This window comes from Paroedura picta, chromosome 12 (genome assembly GCF_049243985.1).
Source record: "Paroedura picta isolate Pp20150507F chromosome 12, Ppicta_v3.0, whole genome shotgun sequence".
NCBI lineage: Eukaryota > Metazoa > Chordata > Lepidosauria > Squamata > Gekkonidae > Paroedura > Paroedura picta.
The window spans coordinates 46,146,178-46,160,295 of record NC_135380.1 but is presented as its reverse complement, the minus strand read 5'-3'; the positions used below and the strand labels follow the sequence as shown (position 1 = coordinate 46,160,295).

Below are 14,118 nucleotides of genomic sequence, written 5' to 3'. Positions count from 1 at the left end.
ACTCACTGGTCTGTAGTTTCCCGGGTCATCCTTCCTCCCTTTTTTCCAAGTATATTGATGGATCTGTACGCAAAAAATTTTTTTGCCTCTGAACATGTCTAACAAAGGTGGTAAAAAGTACCATCAACCAATTTACATATCCAACATTTTGTCAAATCATTTTTGTATATTTTGGACAGTAATACCACAGTCAAATAACATCTATAAAGCATTCTGTAATAATTTCTCCTTATATTAGTTGCTAATGTAAATTTTATATATCTTTTCTATACCATCTCCCATTGCTGAAGCTTAATAGTGTGCCCTATATTTTGTGCCCAGCGAATAATTGATGTTTTTATCACTTCCTTCTCAGTGTCTTTTTTTAAGTGACATATTGTCGATCTTTGCAATTAGTTTCTCTTCTTCTTCATATATACACAGATCAGCCTCCAAGGGGATACCTTTACCTTTACTTTACTAAGCTAAACTTCTGAAATGTTGACAAAATTTTTTGAGGAGATGATATTGGATCTTCTAATAACAGAACTATATAATCTGCAAAAACCCTAATTTTAAATTCTTCTCCCTTAATTTTTATCCCCTTAACCTCATTATCTTCTCTTATTTTGTTCATTAATATTTCCAAAACCAAAATAAATAATAATGGTGAAAGAGTGTACCTGATGTGTACCTTTTTGTACATGACACATCTGTGAAAACTGACCATTAATCTTAATATGTGTTACTTGTATCACTCTTACACCTTTCATTAATTTCTCTCCTAATCCCATCTTTTCTAAACATTTCTGCATAAACTTCCAATTAACGTTGTCAAACGCCTTTTCTATATCTAAGAAAATTAAGGCTGCTGGTTTATCTATATGTAAATTCAAAGATTCTATCACATTTATCACAGTTCTTATATAATCTTTAATTTGTCTTTTAGGAAGAAAATCTGATTGTTCTTTTTAAATATAGTCTTTTAAGACATTTTTCAACCTTTGTGCCAATATATCTGAGAAAATTTAATAATCATTATTTAACAAAGCAATAGGTCTATAGCTTTTAACCTCCAATACCTCCTGTTCCTCTTTGGGAATCAGTTATATATGACTGTTTGAGAATTGAGGCTTTTGAACTCTGGTGTTGGAGAAGACTCTTGCGAGTCCCTTGGACTGCAAGGTCAACAAACCGGTCAGTCCTAGAGGAGATCAGCCCTGCCTTAGAAGGCCAGATCCTGAAGATGAAACACAAATACTTTGGCCACCTCATGAGAAGGAAGGACTCCCTGGAGAAGAGCCTAATGCCGGGAGCAATTGAGGGCAAAAGAAGAAGGGGACGACAGAGAATGAGGTGGCTGGATGGAGTAACTGAAGCAGTAGGTGCAAACTTAAATGGACTCTGGGGAATGGTAGAGGACAGGAAGGCCTGGAGGATCATTGTCTATGGGGTCGCGATGGGTCGGACACGACTTTGCACCTAACAACAACAACAAATGACTGTTTCCATGAACCAGAGACTTCCATTCCTTCCAATATGTTATTCATGGTTATTTGCAGGGGCAGTAGTAACTCATCTAGACATGTTTTATCTTTTTCCTTTTCAAGGGAATTGTCAGCAATTGTGCCTTCAGTAATTCACTTTTGAGAAACTCCCAACTTTCTTGGACTTCCATCTCCTTTAGTTTTTTTGACCACAGGATTCTACCCAACATAACTTTCATTTGTTAACATTTGTTCTCCTGAAGTCCAGCCTGTATGTGTGACTATATACAGCTTTTCTCTTCCCCAAGATCATAAAGTCTAGAATCGCATGGTCACTTCTACCAAGCTCACTCACAAACTTTTACCTCGTCAATGAGTTCTTCCGTGTTGGTAAGAATCAAGTCTAAAACAGCAGACCTCCTGGTTGTTTCTTCCACTTTCTGGTAACTGAAGTTGTCAGCAAGACAAGTCAAGAATTTATTGGCCTTTTCATTTTTAGCAGAGCTGGTCTTCCAACGGATATCTGGGTAATTGAAATCTCCCATGACCATTAAATCTCTGAGAACTTTGTAATCTGGTCTAGGAGCATCTCATCCAAGTCTTCTTCTGGGTCTTCTCAAAATCTGAAGAATGTTTCAGGGGTTTCTCAACAGTAAAAAAAGTTGAGAATGGCTGCTGTAACCTTGCACACCTGAAAGGCAGGTGCTTTGTTTGTGGGTTCTTTCAGCAAAATTCAGCTGTCCCCTTACCAAAATATCTCCTGGCAGCACAGGGAATTAGGCTGTGGGACAGGTGGACTGAAGTTTAAAAATACACCTGAGCAGGTACAGAGTATTCAACACTGAGGAAAAATAGCTGCATGCACAGGGTGAACCAGAGATGTGATTTTAAAGAATAAATTGTTGACTAACGTCATAAAACATCAAAAAAAAAGGAGAAAACCCTTGTTGAGTTGTCTTTGTCAGTAAAAAATGCCATCCTGAAGTGAGCAGATCTGAATGGAGAACAATTCAAGTGATGAGTCTACAAGATCTTTGGTCATGTAACTTGAGAGGCAAATCATAAATGACCCTCCACAATCCATCATCATCCTCCACATTTTGGCATGTGTTTTCAGAGGTAAAGACTTATGCAAAGGTCTTTCATGCCTTCATATAGATCTATGGTACATTTGGAACAGTTTTAGTCAGATCAGCTAAAATACATTAGATTGAAAAAGTGCAGGAAAAGGGCAGGCCAAGTGATCAATGAGTAGAAAACTTTCCCTGCAGGAAAGTCTAAAACAGAAACTTCCAACATGGTGCTCAGGGGCCAGATAAGAGCCCTGGGCAGGCTTTTCTTGTTACAATGGGCTTCCCTGGCCAATCTTAGTTCACTCTCAGCTTTGGGCTTTGTGATGAATGGTCTACAGTGCCTAGTAACCTGTAGGTACTCTTCTTTAGAGCTCTGTCCTTCCCTCCATTTCCTGAACATTTCCCTTTTCTTTCTTAGTTCCTCTTGAAGTTCTCTGTTCATCCAAATAGGCTTCTTAGAGCTCCTGCAGTGTTTTCGTCTTTCTGGGATAGTCATGGATTGAGCATGCAATAGCTCTTGTTCGAATAGCACCCACCCTTCACATGCTCCCTTCCAGCATTCTTGTCCATGGTATGACACTCATCATGTCTCTGAGTTTATTAAATTTTGCCCTACGAAAATCTAACATCCGCGTCTGGCTACCAGATTCCTTGCCCCCCCCATCTCAAAAGGAATTCTATGAGGACATGGTCACTTCCCCCGAGGGTCCCCACCTCCTTCACCTCATCCACCAACTCTTGCCTGTTGGTCAGTATTAAGTCCAGTATGGCTGAACCTCTTGTGGGTTCATCTACCATTTGATAGATGAAATTGTCAGCCAGGCAGGTCAGAAAGTTGCATGACTGAGGACGCTTCACAGAGTTTGTTTCCCAGAACATGTCTGGGAAATTGAAGTCGCCCATGATTATCTGGATCAGCTGAGTAATCCTTATCCATTGGTTCCTATATATATTTGTAAAACAGCCTTGGGGGATGCACGGTCCAGCTGTCCGAGTAAGGCCAATCAGGGTGCAGGCAGCTGCACCCTGATTGGCCCTGCCCCTACAGCTCCCGCCCTCCCTCACCGAGCCCTGACCCCTCACCTCACAGATGTGCCTGGCTGCTAGAACCAGGAATGTCTGTGTGTCTCCGCCGCTCCAGGCCTTGCAGGGCCCCAGGTAAGCAGCCTGGCTGCCGGGGGGAGGGTGCGCTTGGAAGGCTGCAGGGAGGCAGCTCAGGCAGTGGGGGGAGGGGGGATATCCCATCCCCGTGGCCTGCCAACCGCACACGCTGCCTCCCCGAGGCGGCGAGAGCGCTTCCCACGCCCCAGGAACTCACCCGTTCTGTCGCTGTTGCCTGGGCTTATGAATGGGCTTTGCAGCCAGTATGATATATATATTTGCCTTGTGCTTGCATCAGTAGACCTGGAGCAGCCCTTCTGTTTTCTCCTTGTTCTACTGATACTTGTTTGTCATCATCAGAGAGCCAGCGTGGTGTTGTGGTTAAGAGCAGAGGACTCTAATCTGGAAGACCGGTTCCAGTTCCCCGCTCTTCCTCAGGCAGATGGCTGGGTGACCTTGGGAGATCCCCAGTTCTCTCAGAGCTCTCTCAGCCTCACCAACCTCTTGAGGGGAGACAAAGGGATAGGAAGACAATTGTCAGCCCCTTAGATAATAAAAAATGTGGTATAAAAACTGACTCTTCTTTGTCATTGCAGATAGCCTCAGTTCATGAACTGGCTGCCATATTCTGAGCCCACACATGCCTCAAAGGTAGCCCTACACATACATATAAGAGCGTTACCCCATTCCACAGATGACGGAGGCCTTCTTCATCTCCTCTGGACTGAGGTGTGGCTTCATGACTAACTCCAGCTCTATTCAGAGACCCACAGCCCTAGCAAGATCAGGGGGATAGGAGAAACAGAGTCAGACAACACCTGCCCCCTATTGCTGCAAAGGTATCCAGGTCAACAGGCTTTCAGCAGACTAGCCCTGCTTCTCTGCTGCTGGCCACTCCTGCCAATCAAAGCCTGTAACCTTCAAAGATCTCTGTGTTCCAAACCTGGGCATGAAAAAAGTCATTCAAAAATTAATTGCAGAGTTCAAGGATTTGCAAACTCGGAGTAGCAATGGAATAATCGATTGCATGTTGCATTGTGTGCTAATGGAATCGGCTTTGAAAGATGGCACTCAAAGGACTATGAAATGCATCTGCATGGTGCCAGCTCTCCAGCGGTCTGGTACCGGATTCGCTTCGATACCTAAAAAGGATTGCTTTGTTTCCAAGGTCCTGACTTCTCAGCAGTATTGCAGCTCCTGTGTAAACACATTCCAGCACTGCCAAATTGTAAACAGCCCAACAATAATAGTTGAATGGGAGCAGCAGCCATCAGGAGCCTCTGTTTTGCTCTGCAGGGGTCCCAGGAAAGCCGACTGAGATAGTTATATTGCCTCCCTCTCTTCCGATGATGCTTTCTCAAGGACTCTGGCAAAATAGTCTCACGCATAAAGGCAGCAGCAAGGAGGGAGGGAGGAAAAGGGTTGGTGTGGAAGTTGTTCTAGTGGAGTCTTTGCAGCCTCAGGCGGAAACGCTGCTCTTTGACCTTTTCAGCACTGGGGATTTGCCCTGACTCACTGCTCCTCTGATTGCAGGGCAAATTCCCGTTTTCAGATGATGTTGTTGCTGGGCTAGGGCTGTCCTCGGGCCCTCGTTTGCCCTGGGCAAAGGGAACATGGATATATCCACATGCCCTCTTTTTGCCCCAGGCACTGACAGGGCCGGTGTTGGGCCTGGGCTGTGGGGAAGGGAAGAGTCAGGTCATTCTGGTGTCCCAGAAGGGACAAAAAGTGTCACAGGTGGCTCTGCCACGTGGCATAGCGGTCTGGGGCATTTAAAAAAATATTTTTAAGAATGGGATATTGTGTTGTAATACAATGCCCTGTTCTTAAAAATCAAAAATAGCCCCCGCTGCCCCAAAGTGTGGTGGAACCTCACCCCCTAGAATCATAGAATCATAGAATCATAGAATCATAGAGTTGGAAGGGGCCATACAGGCCATCTAGTCCAACCCCCTGCTCAACGCAGGATCAGCCCTAAGCATCCTAAAGCATCCAAGAAAAGTGTGTATCCAACCTTTGCTTGAAGACTGCCAGGGAGGGGGGGATTACCACCTCCTCAGGCAGCCTATTCCACTGCTGAACTACTCTGACTGTGAATTTTCCCCCTGATATCAAGCCTATATCATTGTACTTGTAGTTTAAACCCATTACTGTGTGTCCTTTCCTCTGCAGCCAACGGGAACAGCATCCTGCCCTCCTCCAAGTGACAACCTTTCAGATACTTAAAGAGGGCTATCATGTCCCCTCTCAACCTCCATTTCTCCAGGCTGAACATTTCCAAGTTCTTCAACCTATCTTCATAGGGCTTGGTCCCTTGGCCCCAGATCATCTTCATCGCTCTCCTCTGTACCCTTTGAATTTTATCTACGTCCTTCTTGAAGTGAGGCCTCCAGAACTGCACACAGTACTCCAGGTGTGGTCTGACCAGTGCCGTATACAATGGGACTATGACATCTTGTGATTTTGATGTGATGCCCCTGTTGATACAGCCCAAAATGGCATTTGCCTTTTTTACCGCTGCATCACACTGCCTGCTCATGTTTAGTTTACAATCCACAAGTACCCCAAGATCCCGTTCACATACAGTGTTACCTAGAAGCGTATCCCCTATCCAGTAGGCATGCTTTTCATTTTTCTGACCCAGATGCAGAACTTTACACTTATCTTTATTAAATTGCATCTTGTTCTCATTTGCCCATTTTTCCATCGTGTTCAGATCTCGTTGAACTCTGTCTCTATCTTCCGGAGTATTTGCCAGTCCAAAGGGCTGTGCAAGTTCTCTGGAAAGTTCTTTGAGTACTCTCGGGTGCATTTCATCCGGACCAGGGGATTTGAACTCATCCAGTGCAGCTAAATGCCTCTCGACAACCTCTCTATCCATGTTAACCTGCCACCCAGACACTATCCTTTGGCTACAGCCATCTCTAGATGTGCCTAAACCCTTTGACCTGTGGGAAAAAACAGATGTAAAATAGGCACTAAGCCTTTCTGCTTTCTCTGCATCCTCCGTTAGAGTTTGTCCATCCGCACCCAACAGTGGGCCTATTGCCTCCTTTACTTTACGTTTGCTCCTCATGTCTCTGAGTTTATTAAAGTTTGCCCTACGAAAATCCAACATCCGCGTCTGGCTACAAGCTTCCTTGGCTCCCCATCTCAAAAGGAATTCTATGAGGACATGGTCACTTCCCCCTAGGGTCCCCACCTCCTTCACCTCATCCACCAACTCTTGCCTGTTGGTCAGTATTAAGTCCAGTATGGCTGAACCTCTTGTGGGTTCATCTACCATTTGATAAATGAAATTGTCAGCCAGGCAGGCCAGAAAGTTGCATGACTGAGGACGCTTCGCAGAGTTTGTTTCCCAGCACACATCTGGGAAATTGAAGTCATGTAACCCCATTTTATTATTTTGTTGAAATTTTAAACCCTATTTTTATATGTCTTATACATTTTATGCCAATAAAAGGTTACTGACTGACTGAAGTCACCCATGATGACAAGGTCCTGCCGCTTGGATATTTTCTCAAGCTGCTCACAAAGTGCAGCATCCACATCCTCTTGTTGGTCAGGCGGTTGGTAGCAGACACTAACCACAACACTGTTTGTTTTCCCCTCGCTTATTTTCACCCAGATGCTTTCCACTGTAGATATGCTCTCCTTCACTAGAATTTCCTGACAGGTAAGCCCTTTCCTCACATACAGTGCCACTCCTCCACCTCTTCGATCTATTCTGTTTTTTCTGAACAGTTCATATCCATCCACCATTACATTCCAGTCATGAGAATCATTCCACCAAGTTTCTGTGATGCCTACTAGATCATACCTTTCCATCATCATGAGAAGTTCCAGCTCCTCCTTTTTATTGCCCATGCTTCGGGCGTTAGTATAAAGACATCTGAATCCTTTTACTTTTGGTTCCCTATGAGCTGGTTCCCTAGGTGCCTCATGTGGAGGCACGAATCTGGGGCGGACCAGGTGCAGTGGGAAAAATGCTTCTCCTTCTGGACCTGGGAAGAGGAAAGACAACCTGCCCCAGTCCAAACACCAGGTGGTAACCCAGTGCAGCCCCAGCGCGTTGGGCCTCAGATTCTTTGAGACAGAGGCTTGAGAACCTGTGGCCTTCTGCAGACAAAGCAAATGTTCTGCCACTCAGCCACAGCCTCACCTTATATTGAGTGTGACCTGTGGCCTAGCAAGGTCAATACCAGCAGCAAGGTTCTGACCAGCAGCAGCAGCTCCCCAGGGCTTGAAGGCCAAGGCTCCTCAGTGGGACAGGCTTCCTTGGGAGGTGGTGGGTTCTTGGAAGTTTTTAAGCAGAGGCTAGAGAGCCACCTCACAGAAATGCTGATTCTGTGAACTTAGGCAGGTTGTGAGTGGGTGGGCAGGAGGGACTGTGTCCATGCTTGCCTCTTGTGGCCCTTTCTGGCATGCCCAGGGAACTGCTGATGGCCACTTTGGGGTTGGGAGGTGAATTTCCTCCAGGCCAGATGTGCCATACATTCTTTTTTTTTTTTGGGGTGGGGGGGAAATCACCTGGGAATGGAATTGGGGTCACTGGGTAGGCAGGTGGTTGTGAATTTTCTGAATCCTGCAGGGGATTGGACTAGATGACCCTAGAGGTTCCTTCCAACTCTATCATCCCTTTAGCTGTAGATGCAGATGATTTGGGGGTTGGAGCACCTTCCCTAGAAGGAAAGGCTGAAAAGCTTGTGACTTTTCAGTTTAGGAAAGACATGAGAGAGGTTTATAACATTAAGCATAGGTTGGAGAGAGTGAAAAAGGATAATTTTCTCTCCCCCCCCCCCAAATGCTAGAATTTGAGGGCATTCAATGAGGCCAATAGGCAGTAGGTTCAGGATGGACAAAAGAAAATACTAGTTTACTACACAGAGAGTGATGAAAATGTGGAGTTTGCTGCTAGAGGATGTAGTGATGGCCACAAGCACAGACAGCTTTCAAAGGAGATTAGATTAATAGAAGATAGATCTAACAATGGCTACTACTTCTATGTTCAGAGGAACTAATCCCCTGGGCATTTCCACACATTAGTAAAAATAGTGTCACACCCGTGAAATGGCAAATCGCGACATTATATCCCCCCCTCGGTGCTCCTCGCCTTTTTGCTTCCGCCTGTCAATCAATTCAGGGGTGGGGCAATATAATGTTGTGCTGTATTCCGCCAGCGTGACACTATTTTTACTAATGTGTGGAAATGCCCTCAGAGAAGCACTTTTCAATGGAGGATGTAGCGAGCAGTCGGTAGGCCAGACGCTGGATGTGGGCGACATCATGTGAAGGGGACGGAATATTCAGCTTGCATTTGACTGGCATGACACTACACTTAAAAGATATGGAAATCCCCCCTGAATCCCAGAGCCAGGAAGCAACATCAAAAGAAAGCCTCAAGTCCTGTTGTTGTCCATCCAGAGGAACTGGCTGCCCACAGGGTGAGATAGGATGCTGGATTAGATGGACAACTGGTCTGATCCAAAAGGGCTCTGTTCTTAAGAAGGCCTCAGCTTCTCTGTCCTATTGTTGGCCCTCAAGAGGTCAATAGAGGGACTGTCCCCATCTTCAAGAAAGGGAAAAAGGAGGATCCAGGTAACAATCGACCCGTCAACTTGACATCTGTAGCTGGCAAAATTTTGGAACAAATCATCAAATGCTCAGTCCTTGAGCAGCTGGAACAGAGACCTGTGATTTCTAAGACTCCGCATGGGTTTCGCACGAACAAGTAATGCCAGACCAACCTTATCTCTTTTTTCAAGATGGTTGCTGGATCAGGGGACTATCATGGACATAGTTTATCTGGATTTCAGTAAAGCTTTTGATAAGGTTCCACATGATATACATGACATACATAGACCCCAAGGGGTCTGTGTTGTTCAACATATTTATAAATGATTTGGATGAGGGATTAGAGGGAATACTTATTAAATTTGCAGATGATACTAAACTGGGAGGGGTAGCAAACACAATAGAAGACAGCATCAAAATACAGGATGATTTTGATAGGCTCGAGAACTGGTCTAAACTGAATAAAATGAAATTCAATAGGGACAAATGTAAAATTCTGCATTTAGGTACAAGTGCAGGGGGTTGGACTAGATGACCCAGAACATGCCTTCCAACTCTATGATTCTATGGTTGGCCCCTGTGTGAGACTAGATGAACCCCTAGTCTGATTAAGCCGGGCTCTTATTATGTTCCTCTCAGGGGAAGGCCTTGGCCTCTATGCCCTGCTGTTGGCTGTCCAGCAGAACTGGTTGACTCCTGTGTGAGACAGGATGCTGGACTAGATGGACCACTGGTCTGACCAGCATGGCCCTTTAGATGTTCTTATGCTCTTATGAACCTAGGATCTTCTGCAGGCAAAGTGGGCCCACTGAATCACAGCCCTTCCCCCAAAATGCAACTTTAAGCCAGTTTGGTGTAGTTCTTAGGAGTGCGGACTTCTAATCTGGCATGCCAGGTTCGATTCTGTACTCCCCCACATGCAGCCAGCTGGGTGGCCTTGGGCTCAGCATGGCACTGATAAAACTGTTCTGACCGAGCAGAAATTTCAGGGCGCTCTCAGCTGCACCCACCTCACAGGGTGTCTGTTGTGGGGAGAGAAAAGGGAACTGTAAGCTGCTTTGAGTCTCCTTCGGGTAGAGAAAAGTGGGATATAAGAACAAACTCTTCTTCTAAAGGAAGTTGGACCACTGATCCATTGAACTCCATTTTGGTACAGTGACTGGCAGCAGGGGTCCCGGCAAAGGTGCCTGAGATCCCAGAGGTACCTCTTGGTAAAGATGCCAGGTATTGAAGCCAGAACCTTCTGTATGCCTGATCCACCTACATGGCTGCTACTTCTTGTAAAAGCACACAAACGTCTTCTCTTCTCAGATAATGTCTGCTAATATCTTCAGGGGCTGAGGAGTCATCAAAATGCAAGAGAGAATTATTATTATGTGTTATTTAAAACATTTTGTGCCACCTTTCAGCCCCAGCAGGAACCACAAGGTGAAAATAAACACACACATTAAAACATTTGAGCAATTAAAAATACATTTTAAACGAAAAAACAGTTCAATTAAAAACACTTGAGCAGACAATACCAGTAGCTAGTACTGGGGGAATGCCAAATGAAACCAAAGAAGTCTTCACCTTGCTGACTAAAGACACTGACAGAGGGAGACAGAGAAATCTCCCTGTGGAGGGACTTCTAAAGTTTTGGTGCCACCACCAAGAAGGCATATCTAGCCCAGCATGCAAGGACAGCTGAAGCAGGGGTGGCTGGAGTGAATGGGTAGGTCCATATTACAGAATATTACAGGGAACACAATCGGGAGGGGGGGGGGATATGCATCCTAATATCCACTGGATCCCATTTTCCAGGGGGAGGAGAGTCTGGCAGAATGGAGGTCAGGCCAGCAAAAGTCAGAGAGGTGCAGGTTTTGTCCTCAGGGTATTTATCAGGAAAAAATTTTTCACAGTCAGAGAAGTTCAGCAGTGGAATAGGCTGCCTAAGGAGGTGGTGAGCTCCCCCTCACTGGAAGTCTTCAAGCAAAGGTTGGATACACACTTTTCTTGGATGCTTTAGGATGCTTAGGGCTAATCCTGCGTTGAGCAGGGGGTTGGACTAGATGGCCTGTATGGCCCCTTCCAACTCTATGATTCTATGATTCTATGATTCTATGATTCTATGATTCTATGATTCTATGATTCTATGATTCTATGATTCTATGATTCTATGATTAATTAAAGTATTTATAACGTGCTATTATCATCCCCTCCCCACACACACTTTGTCACACTGAGGCAAATTTTCCCTCTAAAATAAAAAATCTGTACCCTCACTGACTCAGCTGCCCAAGTCGCATGGGTTCTTTACTGAGAGTTACAAACCAGGCTGTCCCGCCCCATCGTTGAAAGATAACTGGGTTTTTAACTCAGCCCTGGAACATCGAGTCTATGAGTCTGAAGCTCAGTCCTTCAAAGACGGAGGTCCTCTGGCTGGGTAGGAAGGGCCCATGTGAGGAAGCATGTCTGCCTGCCCTGGATGGTGTGCAGCTCTCTACGAATCACTCCGCCAGGAACCTAGGCGTGATTCTGGACACTTCCCTCACAATTGAAGCCCAGATCATGAAGGTAGCTCGGCTGGCATTCTACCATCTCCACCAAGCCAAATTACTAGTGCCCTACCTGGCCCCAGAACGCCTAGCCACAGTGATCCATGTGACGATCACCTCTAGACTCGACTTCTGGAACTCGCTCTATGCAGGCCTGCATGTTGGCTGTCCCGGAATGTTGGCCTGGACCCGGAAACTACAGGTGGTTCAAAATGCAGTGGCCAGGATCCTCACTGCAACAACGTGGAGGTCCCACATCCGGCCCATTCTCCATCAACTGCAATGGTTGCCAGTTGAATTCCGGATCAGACTAAAGGTTCTGGTAATTACCTTCAAGGCCATTCGCGGTCAGGGCCCAGTGTACCTGAGGGATCGCCTCCCTGCCTACGCCCCCAAAAGAGCCCTGCGCTCCACTGCTACCAAACAGCTAAAGGTCCCTGGCCCTAAAGAAGTCCACCTGGTCTCGACCAGGGCCAGAGCATTCTCTGTTCTGGCCCCCACCTGGTAGAATGAGCTCCTGGAGGAGATCAGGGCCCTAACGGAGCTTAAACAGTTCTGCAGGGCCTGCAAGGAGGAGCTCTTCTCCCAGGCATTTGGTTGAGACCAGATATAATCAACAGCAACCAAAGGGCCCCTGCCCCCCGCCCCCCCCCCTCAGAACACCACCTATATACTCTGGACCTGTTTGTATTGTTGCACTGTTGTATTGTTTATTGGTTATACTAATATACTGTTATATGTTTACAATTATCAGTTATTATTGCACGGTTATTCAAATGTTTTATAGCCTGTTCCATGTATTGTTCTTATGTTATTATGAGCCCCCGGGGAGGGCAGTATATAAATATAATAAACAAACAAACAAACAAATAAATAAAGGAAGGTGCAGGAGCCCTCTCTACTGAAACCCCCTCAGAATGGCACTTGAGACATTGCTACAGTCAAACTAAATAAAACATTTCATTGATCTAGTTTATTCATTTACTAGTAAAAAAGCCCATTGTATTCCAAATACAATGGGCCCTAGCAGGGGGGTGGAGAGCGAGGGACTGGCGAGGGCAGGGTGAGGAAAGGTAGCTTACCGGTGAGAGGGCTGTAGCGACGTCGGGCAGCTCCTTCACGGCGGGCAGCTCCTTGGGTGGCTCCTTCTCGGCGGGCAGCTCCTTTGCGGTGGGCAGCTCCTTCGGCGGGCGGCTCCCGGGCGCGTTCTTCTTGCCGGCGGCCATCTTTTTGTGCCGGCGATGCGTTTTTAGAGGCCGGGGGCTCCCTGGGCGGCGGCGGGGAGCGGCCGGCGGGCGCGGCCCGCGGGTGCGGCCGGCGGGCGCGGCCCGATCCGCGGGTGCGGCCCGCGGGCGCGGCCGGCGGGCGCGGCCCGATCCGCGGGCGCGGCCGGCGGGCGCGGCCCGATCCGCGGGCGCGGCCGGCGGGCGCGGCCCGATTCGCGGGCGCGGCCCGACACGCGGGCACGGCCCGCGGGCGCGGCCCGATCCGCGGGCGCGGCTCGCGGGCGCGGCCCGATGCGTGGGTGCGGCCCCCGCGGGGGCGGCCCCCACGGGCGCGGGGCGATGCCCTGCCGGTCCCCAGCCTAATAAAGGTTGGGGACCACTGGCTTAGAGGTTCTTAGAGGCTGGCTGGCTTGGAGCAACTGCGAGCTGCGCTACGCGCGGCTCGCAGTTGCTCCGGCAAGGAATCGGAGGGACCAATCGGCAGGCGCTTCGCGCCTGCCTATTGGTCCCTCCGATAGTCTGTCATGAGGAAGGGGCCAATCGGCACCCTTCCTCATCCCGGACACAGCCCGCCTTCCAAGGGCTTACTGGTTTATTTAGTCCGTGGCGCCCGCGGCGCCACGGGCGGTGTAAAGACTAGTGGCAAAGCCCATTCGTAAGAACTGGCTTTGAAAGGGTCACACCCGGCGCGGCAGCAAGGCCTTTTCAGGCCTTTGGGAAGCGCTCCCTCTCCCCCATCCCCCCTTGGCCGGATGGCTTCCCAAAGGACTTGAAAGCGCTCCCAGGGCCTGTGCGAGGCCTTGGCAGGCCTTTGGCTGCACCCTGATTGGCCCTATTCCAACTCGGACAGGGAGGGCGGGAGCTGTAGGGGCAGGGCCAATCAGGATGCAGCTGGCTGCACCCTGATTGGCCCTAGAGAGGCTGGACAGTCCGTCCCCCAAGGCTGTTTCACAATTATTAAGAGGCACCAAATGGATAAGATTATTTGTATTCCTAGACCTTGGGATGCCACCTTGGGATGGTTTACAAGATTCATAAAATACAATTAAAATGGTTAAAAAGTTTAAAATATTTTACAATATCATTATTATTAGTGGTACCAAAACTACAGAGCTTTGGTGTTTGCTGCGACGGAGTGGAA

The 14,118-nt window shown here is 47.5% G+C and overlaps 1 protein-coding gene across 1 annotated transcript in view; it reads right to left on the bottom strand.

The window, feature by feature from the left end:
• The window catches only part of LOC143821345 (uncharacterized), a 45,146-nt gene that overhangs the window by 9,260 nt on the left and 21,768 nt on the right, over nucleotides 1-14,118 (bottom strand). The window contains exon 2 of the mRNA XM_077305199.1: nucleotides 10,479-10,551. Within this exon, the coding sequence (XP_077161314.1) occupies nucleotides 10,479-10,551 (73 nt within the window). The remainder of the gene's footprint in view (nucleotides 1-10,478; nucleotides 10,552-14,118) is intronic.